Genomic DNA, 17993 nt, shown 5'->3' on the forward strand with positions numbered 1-17993 from the left:
CATAATAATTATTCAATTAATGAATGAACTTAGAGCTACATACATAATAGGTTAATAGATATATCCCCATAAGATGGAATGAATGAAAATGCTAGGACGCCGTGCCGCTCAGGTATACCTACTTTAACTAGGCAGGTTGCATCTAGAACCCTTTGAATGCGATATTCTTTTTTTTTCTTTTTTTCTTTTTTTTTTTTTTGTCATCACTGGGGTATTCGGGTCTACACCCGACTAGTCCCACAGCGCCCCAGCAGAGCGGGCCCGACCGATGCTGAAGAATTTAACAGCTGGGTTGCTGCCTGGGATCGAACCCAGGTGGAACTCAGCTAAGGAGCCTCCTTCCACCAGCAGACCAACCCAGCGCGGGCTTTGAATGCGATATTCAGATGACACCAAATTTCCCACTTTTTAAGACTTGATGATCTAGTCGAAAGGACTTGTGCTCCTAGGCAACTTAAGTCCAAAGATGGGGATTGTAGCTAACCACCTTTGTATCATTGTACGTCCCTTCTTGCTAGGATTATTTGACTTTTGCTCCTCAATAAGAGGACATTCCTGTGTGGAGATTGCATCAACTAATGAAAATTTTCCTCGGTTGTGAGATTAGACTACAGTTTCAAGTTGGAAACCTGAAATCTGATGTGTGAGTTCGACTTAGTCTTCACATTTGCAAGGTAGAAATGGTTGGTTGATGGTTCATAGCAACGTCCAAATTTTGGTTGTGCGTGGCTTCCTTCTCACACTGAACTGCAGATATCACCAGTCATATTCAAGAATTTGGGCTGTTCAAAATGGTACTCCCTCGTCAAATGTCGGCTACCAACTCAACTGTTTAACAATAATGTTAGTTTCCTGGCCAGTGCATGTTTTTCAATCATCTTTTTACGTCTTCATAAAAACTCTAAAAATAACAATTGAAACTGGATTAAAAAATAAAGTTAACATGAAACTTGAAGAAAAGATTTGAATCCCAATCTGGGCACGATCCAATATTGATATTGTTTTAACTTTCACATCAACTTGATCTCTTCGTGCACAATTACACGGAAAATTCGGTTAATGATGCGTTTGACAAAAGCTAAAAGTGATGTGATCGATATTAGCTCCTCATGACCCCAATTACTCATAATAGATCACCTAATTCATCAGAAAGAAAAAAATATGCATTATTGCATGAGCATGAATTGACAATACATGTGATCCAAAATCTAGAAAAAAAAATGACTAAAGAAAGAACAAGACGAGCAAATGATGTGGAGGGATTGGTAGGACTTAACTTGAGATTTAGTCCAACATGATGCAATCAACTATTTGGCACGTGCAAGCCACACGACCACTTCTCAATAAAGAATAAACAATAAAGAATAGCTAACTTGATTGATTTGCATGGGAATGCCTTCGTTGAAAAGAAAAGAATTCACTGTATAGTTCGATATGCTAGTAAAGTTAGACAAACCCATCATGTTTTTTCTTTTGGTTGTTGTTTCTTTTTTTCAGATTTAAGAGAGAGAGAGGAAAAAAAAGAAGAAAGGACGACTTTTGTCAGGTAATTAAGAGACATCTACTGCTATTTGTGGAATCTAAAGACGAAGATGGAGAGAACCAGCAAGAGGTACGTCTAAATAAATGAAGGAACGAGAGTTGAATGTTTTCATGATTTCATCTACCAAAAAAATTAGATGCTTTTAGCGCACAGGCACCTAACATTTTGGAGGTAGTCGAGCTTTATTTCTTTTAATTTGGGCTGCTACTTCAGTTCACATGTTCTTTCTTGGTGACATTTTTGTATTTGATCTGTAGTTTCTATCTCAAACACGTTAGATGTTGTAAGTTAAAAAAACTTTCCCAAACTAAAAATTGTTTTAGTTGCTTTAATTTCTTTATGTTTAGAAACCAAACTATATATATATATAAAGTGACCGTTTTAGGTGGATCTTCATTCAATTCAATCCGTGGAAAATGGGGAAAAAAATGGTAGTGTTTTCGTTGTGTTCTAAAAGTGGGTATTAATATTAGTATTGTATATATGTCCTAATGCACTTTTGGGGTTGAACGAGAGCCATCTAAATGAAAAGAGAGTAAGCACATAGTATATAAATCAAGAATTTTGCCCTCCTTCCTCCTCCTCCTTTCTCCTATTTATTCTTGAAAAAAGAAAATACTTTCTGTCCGAGTTTCTAAGACTTGGAAAATAATTAAGATAAATAATATACTAATAACTTCCTATATATAAATACGAACCCTATATTGAAAAACAAGTTAAATTTGCTCCGTAGAAAGCACGCCTCAATTGTTAAAAAAAAAAAAAAACTTGTCACTTGCATTCAAACCACTACCCAAATAATGACACTTAAACATTGATATTACTCCTATACCAAAGAATAAAATTGTACAAAGAGCTCACACAAAATTAATAAAACATTAAAATCGAAATATAGGCATAGGACGTAGGTATTTGATAAATTTTCATTGATAACTTTTTTTTTCTTTTTTTTGATTAAGCACGCATAGGGAAGATGTGCCAAATTAAGATAGAGAAAGATTGGATTGCATGATTAGGTAAAAAGAATTGTAAGTAGAAGGTCTTGAATTCAAAGTCTCGAGATCTCTCACTTAAAAAAATAAAAAAAAAATTAGTACTTGGGGAAAAAAAAAGAATACAAAATAGCAGCAAGGAAAGAAAAGAACAGAAAGAAGAGAGAGCTTCCAGTCTCCAGGACTTGGCAGCTAACTAATTTTCACTTCTCATCACATTCTCTATCGATCTCACTGAAAACGTGGAAATCTCTGAATTTCTCTCTCTCCAAATACGCGGAGAACCTGTGTCCACACGTAACTTTCACCATGCTGCTCTCATTCAACGCCAACACCCCCCATTTTCTGGTAATGGACGATATAAATCCCATCAATTCTTTCTCTTTTTATCTTTTAGTTCATATTTGTCAGAAATTTTCAATTTTGACTTAAGCCCACATAGGAAGAGTTCACTTTTTTTTGATATATAAAAAGTGGGATTGTGTCAAAGCCTTTGCTGTCAAGCAGCGCCATTTTATTCTTTGCTGTTGCTTAGAAAAGGTGTGTTCCCTGAGTTTTTTCTGCAAAGGGACAATCTTTATTGTTTTCAAGAAAACTCCGTGTTTTTTTTTTGTGGGTTGTTTGTTATTTTTAGGCTTTGTTGTTTTGTTTAGTTTCTGTCATTGGCAGAGAAAGGCATTTGGTTGTTTGATCAGAAGACGAGAGAGAAAGATCAGTGGAGTGATGGAGAGTACATTGAAGGAGATGAGGAATGGGGAATCTGTGCTCGATATGACTGATGAAAGAGGAGTTGGTGGTGGCGTTGGGGATATCTATGGGGAGGATAGAGCCACAGAGGATCAGCTTCTAACCCCCTGGAGTTTTACTATCGCCAGGTTATCCACAAATGTCTGAACTGATTTACTGTTGCCACGTTATCCACAAATGTCTGAACTGCTCAGTGTCAAATTCTGTTGTAATTTTTGAACTTGCAATAATGAAATTGCTCAGTTGGATTCTTATAACTAGATGTTGGAACCCTTGATTCCGATTACGACATATTCGTAATAATCTTGATATATGAATAGACTCTTTTGTTTTAATGCTGAAGTGCTCATTTGTGATTGATATTTTTAAATGTTGATTTGTACTAAGCATGCTTTCACAAGATCAGGGGAATAATGTTAAACATAACATATAAGGAGCTTTATAATTTTTTCCTTCGTGTTTTTTCATAGTTCTGACGTCTTATTGATATAAAAGCAATTTTTTTTAATAAAAGCCAATTTTTAAAGATTCTGACCTTAAGAATTCCATTTCCTAGAAATTGACCTCGCTTTCTTTCCTTGCCCAGTTTGCTTTTCCCCTTGTCCCCTTATCTAGTTTATGTTTCTTCTTCTTCTGCATCCGACTCAATTGGTCTGATGAGTGGATTGTTACCAATCTTGTGCTATTGTATATTACGGCAATGTGTGCCTCTTCTGTGATAAGAAGACGCCTTCCTCCTTTCATAAAAAATACACGTTGCTCATACTCTTCCCTGGGGCTAAGACAAAAGTATCAGCAACAGTCTTGTTCATTTTAGTCCACTCATTCTAAATTTATTTACTTCATCATAATCTGGACATTTAGTTCCAGAACTTCTTCGAGAGTTATGCATGACATAGAGTATTCTTCTATTTGATAGGGAATAGAATAAGAATATATCAAGGTGAGTGGTCTGTTCAAATACTTGCTGAGGCAATGCACTCAATCCCTCAGCAACTGTATATCTTTTTTGGTGCCCTTGATGATGTGTTCAAATTCACCAATGTCAATCCTAAGGACACCGGTATTCTAGTAGCAAGATTTGCAGTTTGTTCAATCCAATGATTTTACTTTCTGCCATAATTGCCAATCACTATAAATTGACAGGCAATATTAAGATATTCATTGATTTCAACCCGGAGGAGTCAGAAAGAGTTTGCTTACATTCTTGTATGCTGGTGTTGGGTGTGAACAAAGAGAAGTCAAACTTTTCAGAGTCAATTTTAATTTTGATGGGTTTCTGCATTTATGGAAGCTAAATAAAACTACCAATATTTCCGTAATTTGGATGAAACATATTAATGTTTAAATAACTAACCTATTTATTTTTGCCTTTATGTTTATTCTGGTTTTGCAAGCATCAGTCTTTTGATATAGTTGCTTGCAGTATTTAGGGCATTGGGTTGAGTTGCTTTGTCGTTATGTTATTAGTCATTCTTTCACGTATCTATACCCATAGTCAAGGAGTTCAATAAATGATTGCTTAGTTAGCATTTACATGAAAAAGCTGTGAAATCAATGGGAGATTTTTCATGGTTCTCTGAGCCTGAGTTGAGGATTATTATCTTTTGTGATGCAGTGGTCATAGTTTGTTGCGAGACCCACGCTACAACAAAGGTCTTGCCTTCACTGAAGCAGAAAGAGATGCTCATTACTTGCGTGGTCTTCTACCTCCAGTTATACTGTCTCAGGAACATCAGGTTGCCTCAAGGCCTTGCTGAATTCAATAAAGTTTCTACAATTTATTTTGCCCTGCACAAAATGGAAAATCCTTATTAATATTGGTATATTGATTTTTAATCAGGAGAAGAGATTGATGCACACTCTTCGCCAATATCAAGTTCCCCTCCATAGGTACATGGCTATGATGGATCTCCAGGTATGTGCCCCTCTATAAAAATTATAGTAATAGACTCAGGAAACAGTTTAACTTAGTCAAACTAAAACTCATCCTAATACTTAAGCACATGTTACCTGCATAAGTTTGGGATAAGTTTGTCAATAAATTTGACTAGCTCCGCAAAATGGTCTGTTCTGTTTTTTAGCAGAATGCAATAACTAGCTAAAGCTGGGCAGGACATGAAGTTCAGAATTATCTTTGTCTAACCTTTTCGCTGGACAAGTAACAGCTAGCATGGTCAAGCATTTTTTTTCTCCAAAATTCTAGGAAAGAAATGTAAAAATACTCTATGTTCAATTTATGGGAGTTGGACATAAATTTGTTCATGGTAAATTTGATGAAACAACTATAGGATTAGTTGAGCAGCCTGGTTTGATTTGGTAGAGTACTTAATCTGCAGTAAATGACTAAAAAGATTTTGTGTTCTTTCTTATTACTCCATACTGTACTCTTCAAGCATTCTATTAGTGTGCAAAGATTTGCTAATACACAAAGTTTGGATTGGTGTTGACTGTAACAAGATCTTTGACTTTAGTAGTTCATGATGGTGATTGCTGAAAATAGTTATGGTTCTCGCAGCATTGCCTAGTTTACTTATGTGTTTTGCTCAATTTTGCAGGAAAGAAATGAGAGGCTGTTCTATAAGCTTCTCATCGACCATGTTGAAGAGCTTTTACCTGTTGTTTACACCCCAGTAGTTGGTGAGGCTTGTCAGAAGTATGGCAGCATTTTCAGACGTCCACAGGGTCTTTACATCAGCTTAAAAGAGAAGTACTGTCTGCTTCCTCTCCTTCGGTTTTCTTTGGCATAAATTATCAAAGTTCTTTTGATTTGGTGAGACCGAAGCTTTGGCTTTTAAGATTGTTTTTGTTTAAGTAACTTGCTTATATTACTGCTAATTTTTAGGGGAAAAATTTTTGAAGTATTGAAAAATTGGCCTGAGAGGAGTATCCAAGTTATTGTCGTGACTGATGGTGAGCGAATATTAGGGCTTGGGGATCTTGGCTGCCAGGTAAACTTTTTCCTGTCCCTGTGCTTTGGAATCAAATCATAAGCAGTATAGCTTATTGAGAAGGAAATCTGCTTTTAATCTAGGTTCACTCACTATTTTTTTGTGCCCTCAGTTAATTGTTGATATGATTGACCAAATTATGGAAACTGTTGCAGGGAATGGGTATTCCCGTTGGAAAGCTTTCTCTTTACACAGCCCTTGGAGGAGTTCGTCCTTCGGTAGTAAGTGTTACCATAACCTTTTTTTTCTACGTGAAGATTCTACTCAAGTTGTTGGGATTTCTTATTCTTTTTTACTTGATATTCAATAAAGTTGTCCTCATGTTGGTTCTACAAACAAAAAAAGAAAAAAAAAAGAAAGAAAAAAGAAAGAAAGTTGTCAGCAAAGTATTTTACTTGTAATAAAAGATATCTGTTTAGTTGATCAGAAAGTTTATTTAACATGACCATATTTAGCATGCATGATTTTGATGTTTTGGATATCCATTACTGTTGGCATGCCATTTACTTCTGCAACTAGCACTTCAATTTTTATGAGCAAGTTGGGAAGGAAAGTAATTTTCATATCCCCTTCCCTACAGGATGAGGATTTGAATTTTATGGGTGTGGCAGTGTAACATTTTCTTGTTATTTAACAGTGCCTGCCTGTAACAATTGATGTTGGCACAAATAATAAGCACTTGCTGGAGGATGAGTTCTATATTGGACTCAGGCAAAGGAGGGCAACTGGGCAGGTGTGGTGATTTGTTTTCCTTTCTGAACATTTGGTATTCAAGTGAAGAGCATAGAAATCAAGTCTTTGTCAATTGTCTTGTTTTTTTCTTAGTATGAGGTGGTTTGTTGTTTGGTCTTACAGGAATATGCTGAGCTTCTGGATGAGTTCATGTCTGCAGTTAAGCAAAACTATGGGGAGAAAGTCCTTGTACAGGTTTGTTTAAACTTGCTTTTCTTTGCTCCCAATACAGTCTGTATTATGAGTATCATCCCTGTCTGTGCTGCTTTAACTTAGTACAATTTGGTACTACTGAGCTAGAGCACTTGGATCCATCATTCTCCTGAATATTGCTTTAATTTGCCAGTTTGAAGATTTTGCAAATCATAATGCATTTGAGCTGCTCAAAAAGTATGGGACAACTCATCTTGTATTCAATGATGATATACAGGTAAATTTGTGGTTCTCTTTTCTGGTGAAACTTTTATACTCATCCATTTCTGGATTTTAAATCTTGTTCTTGTGCAGGGTACCGCCTCTGTTGTTCTGGCAGGACTTGTTGCCGCTTTAAGATTAGTGGGAGGAGCTTTGGCTGACCATACTTTCTTATTTTTGGGTGCTGGAGAGGTGATAGTTACTTGCATTTTACTTATTTTGCACAGGAATTGCATCGCTTTTTGTAGAGTTCAGCATCTTACGTGGGGGTATAGGGATATCTGCACTTCAATAGTGACTCATGTTGGGCGGAGAGTAATAAGTATCTTGCTATGAGATTGGCACATCTTGTTCAGAACTGTTCAGCATGCTGATGTGCATTAAATCTTTGGCCCCTGAGAGCAATATCTATTAGATTGGCACATCTTGTTCAGAAGTGTTCAGCATGCTAATGCGCATTACATCTTTGGACACTGAGAGCAACATCTAATCCATTGTTCAGTACATTACTTTATCTTTTCGTCTTGATAAATTCCACGAGTGATGCTACACTCTTTATTCTGTTCCTCAACATTTTTAAACCCGGTAAATTTCCATCATCATCATCATCGTCATCTTCTTTTTCTTCTTCTTAATAAATATATCATTGTATTAGCATTGGAAAATTCTCTCTGAAAGTTGATAGGAAATTTGATGCCATAAACTCTCGATGTTTGTTTACTAGGTTATGTGACAATGATAATATACTTTGATTGTCTTTTTATACTTTGGCAGATAAATAGCACTTCAATGTACAATAAACTTGCCTTTTTCCAGCAGATCATCATCTTTCTGATACACACTAAATCACTAATTAGTGAAATAAATTGTCGATGAACTCAATAATGAGAGCAAAGGGTTCAATTTATGAGGTTTCTAGAATAAAGGGCCTTAGAGGGGGACGCTTGGAGAGTTGCCTCTTGCTTTCACCACTCTGAATCTGCCATTGGCTGCAAATTCATATCTTAAGCATTAGTGCAAGTATGCATATTAGTTTATTCCATCTCCATGGCCTCTCTCTCTCTCTCTCTCTTTATATCGTTTCTGAACTCTCCATCTGCTTTCTACAGGCTGGAACTGGTATAGCAGAGCTCATAGCACTAGAAGTATCTAAGAAGGTACTGATTAGCTACAAACATGCTCTTCTGCACATATTCGATGGTGTCTGATTGAGGGTGTTTGCTTTGGCAGACAAAAGCTCCAGTGGAAGAGGCCCGCAAGAAGATTTGGCTCGTTGACTCAAAGGTATCAGGGTCACAATCAAGTTTGATGCTTGTGACTATTTGACTCCTATAATACGATCCTGAGTATCAGGTAACCTTGCCATATTTCCGGCTGCAGCTCACGGTTTCCTGACTTGCTTGATAGGGACTGATTGTTAGCTCTCGTAAGGAATCCATTCAGCATTTCAAGCAGCCCTGGGCTCATGAGCATGAACCCATTAAGGAGCTTGTAGATGCTGTGAAGGTGTGGAGTTTTATATCTGCTTAAGCTATGATATCACAGTCGAATATCTCAAAGTGCATTCTTTCTTGGTTTTTTCATTTTATCCTCCATTTCTCAGGCTATAAAACCATCAGTTCTGATAGGAACTTCAGGTGTAGGAAAAACATTTACCAAGGAAGTTGTGGAGGCTATGGCAGCTCTGAATGAGGTTCTCTCTCTCTCTCTCTCTCTCATGCACTTAAATGAAGAGATACACCACAAGTCCTTAATTTGTTCTCAAAATATGGAGCTCATTACATCATATGATTGTCAGAAACCTCTCATTCTTGCTCTATCTAACCCAACTTCACAATCCGAGTGTACTGCTGAAGAAGCTTATACATGGACTGAGGTAAATAGAATTTTAACCCAATATTTATGAATTTTTTGTGTACAAAACCTTGCCTTAGAAATGTAATATTTTAAGTGTCCCCATGCAATACTGCAACCTGCAGGGACGTGCTATCTTTGCTAGTGGAAGCCCATTTGATCCTGTCAAATATGATGGCAAAGTTTTTATCCCTGGCCAGGTGCTTGTTTATACCAATAATGGTGGTTAGTTTCATAGCCACAAGTTTTAAGGCCTACTTTGATTCTTTTCTTGATTTGTGCAGGCAAATAATGCATACATTTTCCCTGGATTTGGCTTAGGCATTATAATGTCTGGTACAATACGTGTGCATGATGACCTCTTGTTGGCAGCTTGTAAGTATTGTAACATGTGATTGATAATTTCCATTTTTTTGTATGAAATATCATTTCAGCATTAAAAGTTGGACATGGTAGAAAATTACTGGGCACTAATGTCCCACCTTGAATTTGAGAAATTTTGCCATATAGACGAGCATAAAGCATTCAAGGTACTAGTCAAGATCAAATGCCCCATAGATGGATAGCCGCACACATGCTTTAGCCCACTGTCGTAAGCAATTCTGGAGTGCTTCATGAGCTTAAGAAATTAACTGATGTACATAATAGAAGGAAACGATAACCAGAAAAACAACTGACCTGCTCATTTCTGTAAACAGATTTTTGTATACAAATGAATGTATATGATTTAACTCTGGTGAAACCTTTTCATCTTATTACAACAGCGGAAGCTTTGGCTGGTCAAGTTACAGAGGAAAACTATGAGAAGGGTCTTATCTATCCACCATTCTCTAATATTAGAAAGATATCAGCACATATTGCAGCTAATGTAGCAGCAAAGGCTTATGAACTTGGTGAGCTCCTCGTTTTTGGTTCTACCTAAGCTAGGAATATTATCCTAAACTTAAGTGTTCTAAAACTATTATCTGCTCATGCCTCTCAGGTCTGGCTACCCGTCTCCCTCGCCCTCAGGATCTCGTTAAATATGCAGAGAGCTGCATGTACACTCCAGTCTACCGCCAATATCGCTGATCTCAGAAATCCTGCTTCCTTTGGAGTTTGCTGGTGGGAAACTAGTCATTAATGTTGGCCTCTACGTCCTTAAGCATAAATATGCAGCAATTCGTTTTAGAGTTTACATTCAACACAGTGGCTGATTCATACTATGAGCAGAAGAAATTTTGACAGTTCAATTTGTAGTTGTTTCTAGTCATGGAATTACTTCTCTGACTCTGTTTAGAAAAATGAACCCAGATCAATGCTTATTCATTACTCTTTTAGGTGGATCATTAGTGTTTAATGGTTTGTTGCTAGCAGCACTGATGTTATATAAAGTGTTTGTACCCTAAACAAAAGAAAATGAGAGGTACTAGTATTCAGCTTCCTGTTCCTCTTTCCAATTTTGCCCGACACATTAAACTTCTCATTTTTTATCTGAAATTGGTCCGTGTATTAGTATAGATAGTTAACACAATTATATTAGAAAGAATATAGTACAACACATGGATAGTATACATTAATTGTTGTGGGATCAGAGAAACAAGATCCTTTTCCAACATGCAGTTCTTGATCCTGACATGCTTTTGAAAGAATTTTATTCTTGTTCATTGATGGTCCCTCCTGCAAAGAAGGGTGTCAGCATATATTGCGATGATATTCAACTATAGCTTGAACCTCGAAGCCATATCAGATGGCAAATAACAACTGCATTCGCTAGTGCTCTGATGGTCAATGAACGTAATTGCAGCTATCTGTAGACAATCCTCTCATAACAATAGATCCTCCGATTGTAGCTTAATTGTGTCACATGCCAAGGAAACTGCTCAAAAAGTCGTCTTTTAATTTCTTTTCTTGCTGAAACAGCTAAATAAGTTGCCCATGAAGCCAGCAGATTGGAGGTGGAGCTACAGGAGAAGCTAAAACCTATCTAAATATATTGGTAGGGGAAATGCTTACGTAGATATATTTTAGCAATTATTCACAATCTGTTTAGATTGAATTACATCATTATCACTTCATCCAGATTTAATTACGTTCTTTAATGTGTAATTATAAATAAAAAAATAAAGTACCATATTAGGTGATGTGGTTCAATTTTGACCATATGATCTACGAACAAACAGATGCTAAACTAAATCTAAATAAGCATTTTTTTTTTTGGTTCGTTCGCTCAAGTTTAGCATGTAGGGAAGGAGGGAGAACAAATTGTAGGGTGCCTGAACTTGGAATTTTGAGAAAAGAACTTTTTGAGAAATCCCATCTCCCAAATACTCAATTATAGCCTATAGCGTTGGAGTCAAAGGGCTTGACTCTAGTTTTCTCAAACTTGAGGGATCCAACAACAATTTGACCTAAGGTCAACCGAACTGACCTGATTTCAAGTAACTGATTTATAGGTGTGAGAAGTGAAACTAAGAATGCACCTCTAGACAGAGCCAAGGCCTAAAGATAAGAATGAAGGGTGCAACCTATTTTTGTAAAGCATTGGTGGAGAAAGCAGAGGTTCAAGAAGTATTTTCAAGGACATCCTTGTACTGGTGTAAAAGCCTTGAAGGGCAAAATCTAATATTTACAAGGATATAAGAAAAAAAATTAATTTGATGTTTTAAGGGGATATAAAAGGATTTCTAAAATCTTGAGGGCAACAAAGTCTAATTTTTACGAAAATACATATAACCAAAAGTTGTTATTTTTATTTTTGTAGGAATGTACAAGCGTAATATCACCTATATTTATTCATTAGTCAACAGCAAAGGAAAGGGCAGATCCTGTGCATAATGTGTTATGATACTCGCATAGAATAGGTCCTCAGTTTGTTCACACAGATGAGAAAAGTGGTGATTGCCCTGTGAGTTAATCAATATGGCTGTATTCTGCAAAACCATTTAATCTAAATAACTACGAGTAAACAAAGAGTCGGAAGTATATTTTGCCCATTCAATCAATATGGTTGTATACAATGCCAATACTCCTTGTTTCTATAACTTCAGAATATATGGGCTGGGGAAGGAGCAAGATGCGGCTTGTAGATGGATGAGATCATCTTGCACTTTAAGGATCTATCTTTTTCTCCACCTTTTCTTGCCCTTGTTTTCTCTGATTGCGGTTTGACTCTCAGTTTGCTTGTCTTTTTTTCTGAGGAATTTCTGCTATATGTGCCATCTCTGGGAAGAATTTTGGAGTAAACTAGCAATAGTAGTGTTTCTTGTTCAGTTTTAAGAAAACAAAAATTTTTATAGGTTCAGAGAAACGTTTATTATTATGCTTCTGAACTTGTAAGTTCAAGTCTCGTTTGGTATTCCTTTTTCTGTTGCTGTAACTATGCATGTTACAGATTGTCCTTGTTTTCTCTAATGCCAGTGCGAGTCCGAGGGCTGAGGAGGGAGCAAGAAGTTAGCTTGATCAAGGTCATCTTGTACTTTAAAAGCCCAAAAAAAGAAAAAAAAAATTTTTTTTGTTCTGTCCTTACCGTACCCGTGTGTTCTCTGAAGAGTCCTACAAAGACGTAACCATCTCAAGAAATCCAGTTAAGAATCCTGGACGACATTAACCGGACGTTACCTGGTCTCTCTGCCATAACATCGTAACATTATTGACATACCAATAGCATGCAGGGAGTACACTCAGCAGCAAGAACATACCAGGAAAATGACAATATAAAAGGCACGCAGAAGTGTGGTCCGTAGCAACTCGAGCAGGAATTTGGGATCCACAATCTTAAACTCGTATTACAACCGACAGCATCGTTTCCATCTAAAACACTTAATATGGAACAATAACTGCTCTATACCAAGAACATATAGCAGAATACTTTTATATACAGATTGACTTATATTATATAAGGCACATTAATCATGTAACTCTCATCGCGTGTCATCAGCAACTTGGGAGCTCCTAATGCCCCAAAACGACCTAGGCTTCAACTTCTTCTTTGTGGCTGTAAAAAGCCAACCCATTTGGGATTCACAAGTTGCACATTCGGCAATAGACCATGCATACCTGCGGAAAGATTATCTTATCAGCATCAAATTACATCTAAAAGACTACAATCACTAAATACAAAATAGATGCTTCAAAGCCAAGACATCATAGCCTAGACATAATATTAGAAATTACTGCAGAAGAACCCTTAGTTTGTAAGAACAGTCTTGTCATTGCCATGCGAAAAAAAGCGACCATTCACCGCTGTCTAACAGCTACAAACTATCAGGCAGTAATCAACTTAAAAAGAGTGCTTTTCAAGTTCGATGCGTTATGTGTGACTAACATCACAGTAATTTATGAAAATATCATAATCTCCTTGACGTTGAGAAATTTAACTTCAACAGGATAGCAAAGCAAGAAGTCTTACCCAGGAAACCAGCTATGCTCTTTGACTGGAGCTCCGATGACTGCTAATCCATTAGCTTTATGAAGGGTCATAACTTCATGCACATAACCATGTGCATTTACATAAGCACCAAGAGGACCATCACTGGACATAACCAGCATGTCACTTCGCCTGGCAATGAGGTTCTAAAAGGGGCAAAAAGTGGAGACAGTATCAGTAAATAATAAGGCCATAATTTCAAGTTAAACAATACTGCATAAATTTGAGCAAAACTTCAAATATGCTCCCATATATACCAAATTACCTCACAAGTTTTACATCGAACACGATCAAAACTCTCAAGTAACTCAATTTCCCGCCGCAGTCTATATGAAATCCCATCAATCTCAAGAAGCTCCTGCCTCAGTGATTCTGACACAGGAATCTTACTGGCAATATGGAAGGAAAGAAGATCTGGTTTCATCACAAACCCGTCCATGCTTGGTGCCTTAACTATATGTTTCCACCTGTCTGAAATACATTATCAACATTAAAGGGCGCCTTCTTTTTTTTTCTGGTTAAATAAATAAAAAACAGGATTCAATGAGGCAATACTCGTACAGATCGCAATTTCTAATTGGAACCTAATGTCCTAAGAGTATATATCCCTTTCATATCTGCTAAAAAAGAATTGTGCATTAACCAATCTTCAACTAGAAGTACAAATTTGAAACCCCCCAACTTTCCTACCCTGCCCCTCCTAAGGAAAAACAAAAGGAAAGAATCAACAAAATCCATGACAAACAAGAAATTTTAGGGTTGTCCAAAAGAGCAGTATGCTAAATCCGTGACATAATATCTGAAGAGTTAACGTCTGACTAGTAAAAAATCTCTATGAGTAACAGATTTATGTAACACGAATTGGAATCTATCATGCAATCCATCAGTATCAATACCCATACTTTGGGTAATGACTTATACACCCCAAGAAAAAGCTTCATACACTCCATTTCATTTTTTACTCGTTTTTAGGACAAAAAAGTCCCCTCACAGTCAACAAATCCATCAATCGAGAGAGAGAGAGAGAGATAGTCAAGAACACATATTCCTAAACAATAAAACAAATGAAATGAAGCATATGAAGCATTTTTCTGGAGTGTATAAAATGTTTCCCTTACCTTTTAAATACCATTACTGCATGTTTTACTAAATAGCTAAAGAGGTAGAGAATGAAAGTTAAAAATATTAGTACAGCTAAAAGCAGTAACTCTAGATGAATAAAAGTGACAAACCTGCTGCCTTTTGGGCGAGGGTATATGAATCATGCATATGATAAACCCAATTGGGCCAGAAGGCTCTTGGAACTTCACGTAGCCGGTCTAAGGCACACTTGTCAGCTTTCATCCGTTTAAATGAAAGATTACCAGAATTACCAGAAATAGCACTTTTAGCACTATCTCTCCCACTATTATATTCTCTCAATGGTCCCAGAAGGTTGTCCAAACGAGAGCTCCCTTGATGCACTTCTCCATCTGGATCAAGTTTCTCATCCTCACTACTTGTGGGCTCATGAATTGTATGGTAAGACGAAAATAGTGCAGACTGATGCAATCCCCTCTCAAGCAAAGAAAGTTCACTCTCAAAAGACTCTTCAGACATTGCATCTGAATCATTTCCATCCCAATCTCCTAACCGACAAGCTCTAGGACTGTATAAAGGTTGTTTTTGAAAGATATTACTTCGCAAGTTCATAAGTGGTGCCAGCCGTCCAACAGCCTCACGTGGAGTCCTCAATGGTGAATCTTCTTGGATTATTTGAACCTCCCCATATGTCTATTTACAGAAGAGAAAACACGACATCATATTTCAATTGAAGCCAAAAGATTCATACAATTTTCATCTTGTTCAGCACATTAATACACTTACTGCACCCTCCACATCAATCCAGCAGCGTCTCAGGCGAAAACGCTGTTGGCCACGTGTAAGAACATTCACTGAGCCATCTTCCAGCCTGCGATATTGCCGAATCTAAAAACACAACACTAATAAGATTCCATGCCTCATAGTTGTTTGAAAAAAAAAAACTTTTAAGGAAACCAGGAGAGAGTTACTATCCTACTTTCTTTCTTATCTTTCCCAAACTAGAGACCCTGTGCAATGAAACCATTAAAAGAAAAATTACTCTGCATCTAAAAGCACATATAGGAAAACTATGTACAAGATTTCTGCCACCCTACCTCAGCTGTGGTCCCAATAATTGCAAATCTCGGTCTCTGGTAATCAGGAGAATCCCTGTAAAGACGAACCTGAAAGGCATACCGCAAAACCAAGCTCCTTTACAAGTGAAACAAGTATTAGACAAAGGAACATGAACTGGAAGCATCACAAGCAGCCCACTTACCACACCTATGGTATAAGGGGCTTCAACTTGAGTCATCGCTTGTTCAACAGCAGCAATAAAATGAGGCTGAACAACTCTAAGAGGAAGTGTGGCCTCCGGAAATAGAACCACCCCTGAGAAAATAGAATTAATGGAAGTAAGTAGCTGAGGTTTCAACAGACAGTATGTAATCCGGCATCTGAGATATGAAAATTCGAAAGAAAGAACCAGCAAAACTGGCTATTAATGAAGGACAAAAAATACCTTCAAGATAGAACATGGGAAGTTTCAATACAGCACCACCATCCAAAAAAGCAAGCCTGTTGTGGGTGTCCTCAACATCTGTTCAGGGACTACAAACTGTTAGATCTTGAAGAGCTTTAATACAAGCAGCACCTAACACCCCCAAGAAAGACCTACCACCAAGGTAAGAGTGCAAAGCCACCAAAGAGGTGTCATAAGTAAATTCACCAGAGGCTGAAGCTCCTCCAGAAGTACGATAACTGAACCACAACAAAAAAGCCAATTCATTACAGAATCAGTGGCTGCAGATACACACAAAAGTAGGTTCAACTAAAGCAAGGACAACATCCTACAACCACATTTTCTTCATCCACCAAAAAATAATCAGAATCGCTGATATCTAACTGAAATGACAAAAGTATCCAATAAATTTTCTTGCATTTGTTTAATTTCTCATCAACTTTACACACCAAACCATCTTGAACTCAGCTGTTGATAACATACCTAAGTCTTCACCCTAAGTAATTTTTTAACATGAAAAACTCAAGGGCAGGATCACACACACATAGCTGAACATGAATACATTTCCTCTCATACAGCCTCTTATACTTGTGGTTCTTGGGGGTGAGGTTGAGGGATTCCAACCTTAGCACAGCACATAAAAAGGAAGGAAAATGTCCTTAGATAACTTCAGAAAACTACGCTATCATCTCTTAAGTTGATCCAAAATCCCAAATGGAGACGTTTAAAAGTACCAGGTGAAATTGCAAATAGCTTGCAAATTTCAATTCTGAGTCTTAAAGCTGCGAATATGACATAGATACAGAATATATAAGCAATGTGAAATGGAAACCAACAGAAAAGTTCATCACAAAAGAGTACAAGACTGATAAGAAATGCTAGCTCCGTCACGTCTATCTACAACCTGTTCCTTACCATTTGACAAATCCCTGTCCCTTAGATAAATCAAATTTCATGGGTACCCATAACATATTTGTAAGTCACCTCCAAGCTGTAAATACATCAGAAACATGTGCCAAAACCATCTCGAGCTAACAAAAACCTAAATAAAACTTAATTCCTTTTCGAATTTATCTGAGTCACATGGTGATCCCACAGCAGGCTAGCATCTAAAACTGAAACCAAATTCGCCACAGGCAAAGACAGAAAAATATGCATATATACGTGGAATTTGTATCCGTACTAGTATACTAAACCGAAACATTTTTTGGACTTTAAACCGAAAAATTACCACAAAAAGAGAAGATTCTTAAACCCTTGTAAAAAAATCAAGGGTTTCGGAACTGCAATTAAGCAAAAACAGTCATATTATCCAAACCGATTTGGTGTTTCATGCCCAGAATTTCAATATATACATCTACATTCAACACAAATTCAACAAAAAAACTGAAATGAGGAAAAAAAAAGGTAAAACAAAGTAATAAGTCGAAAACGTGTAAATTAAGCAAACATACTTGTTCTCCGATGAGCTGTCGTCGTCGGAGTCATCGGAGTCGACTTCTTCCACCTGCAATTCCTCCAATTCAAGCTGTCGTATTTGTTCGATTTGGTACCTTTCTCTCTCTAGAATTCTCTCCTCATCCATTTTCTCTCTCTCTTTTTTTTTCCTCTTTTTAGTTACTTCAATAGGTCAATTTTCTTCGGGGTTCAGACACCCGCTATTAGAAACACACGCAGTTATATCTGCTACTGTGTAAGTGTGTGGCAATTGGTGGGTGAGTGCGTGACTATGTGAGGTCATGTTCGCTTACGTCATGAGTGAAGGCCA

At 37.1% G+C, this 17993-nt stretch overlaps 2 protein-coding genes across 5 annotated transcripts; one reads left to right on the forward strand and one right to left on the reverse strand.

Annotated features, from left to right (window-relative positions):
* The first annotated feature begins 1514 nt into the window (after positions 1–1514).
* LOC113702961 (NADP-dependent malic enzyme) lies at positions 1515–10657 on the forward strand. Of its 4 annotated transcripts, none has more exons than XM_027224150.2 (20): positions 1515–1612; positions 3189–3410; positions 4901–5021; positions 5126–5200; positions 5841–5992; positions 6128–6233; positions 6389–6454; positions 6871–6966; positions 7089–7160; positions 7312–7395; positions 7473–7571; positions 8489–8536; positions 8610–8663; positions 8787–8885; positions 8983–9072; positions 9178–9255; positions 9359–9433; positions 9518–9608; positions 9998–10126; positions 10216–10657. In XM_027224150.2, the coding sequence occupies exons 1-20, from the start codon at positions 1593–1595 to the stop codon at positions 10302–10304; spliced, it is 1866 nt and encodes a 621-aa protein (XP_027079951.1). In that variant the 5' UTR covers positions 1515–1592; the 3' UTR covers positions 10305–10657. The 4 variants fall into 4 exon arrangements, with proteins under 4 accessions (XP_027079951.1, XP_027079950.1, XP_027079952.1 ...); XM_027224149.2 differs by lacking the exon at positions 1515–1612 and adding an exon at positions 2712–2883 and having other exon boundaries at positions 3205–3410; XM_027224151.2 differs by lacking the exon at positions 1515–1612 and adding an exon at positions 2741–2883.
* A 2253-nt stretch (positions 10658–12910) lies between these two features.
* On the reverse strand, positions 12911–17943 carry LOC113702788 (uncharacterized). Its single transcript, XM_027223926.2, has 10 exons — positions 17680–17943; positions 16382–16464; positions 16226–16303; positions 15983–16095; positions 15819–15887; positions 15508–15609; positions 14874–15414; positions 13907–14112; positions 13624–13787; positions 12911–13271 (listed from the first exon to the last, which is right to left on the reverse strand). The coding sequence occupies exons 1-10, from the start codon at positions 17808–17810 to the stop codon at positions 13136–13138; spliced, it is 1623 nt and encodes a 540-aa protein (XP_027079727.1). The 5' UTR covers positions 17811–17943; the 3' UTR covers positions 12911–13135.
* Positions 17944–17993: the final 50 nt, after the last annotated feature.

Source organism: Coffea arabica, chromosome 8e (assembly GCF_036785885.1).
Source record: "Coffea arabica cultivar ET-39 chromosome 8e, Coffea Arabica ET-39 HiFi, whole genome shotgun sequence".
NCBI classification, from domain to species: domain Eukaryota; kingdom Viridiplantae; phylum Streptophyta; class Magnoliopsida; order Gentianales; family Rubiaceae; genus Coffea; species Coffea arabica.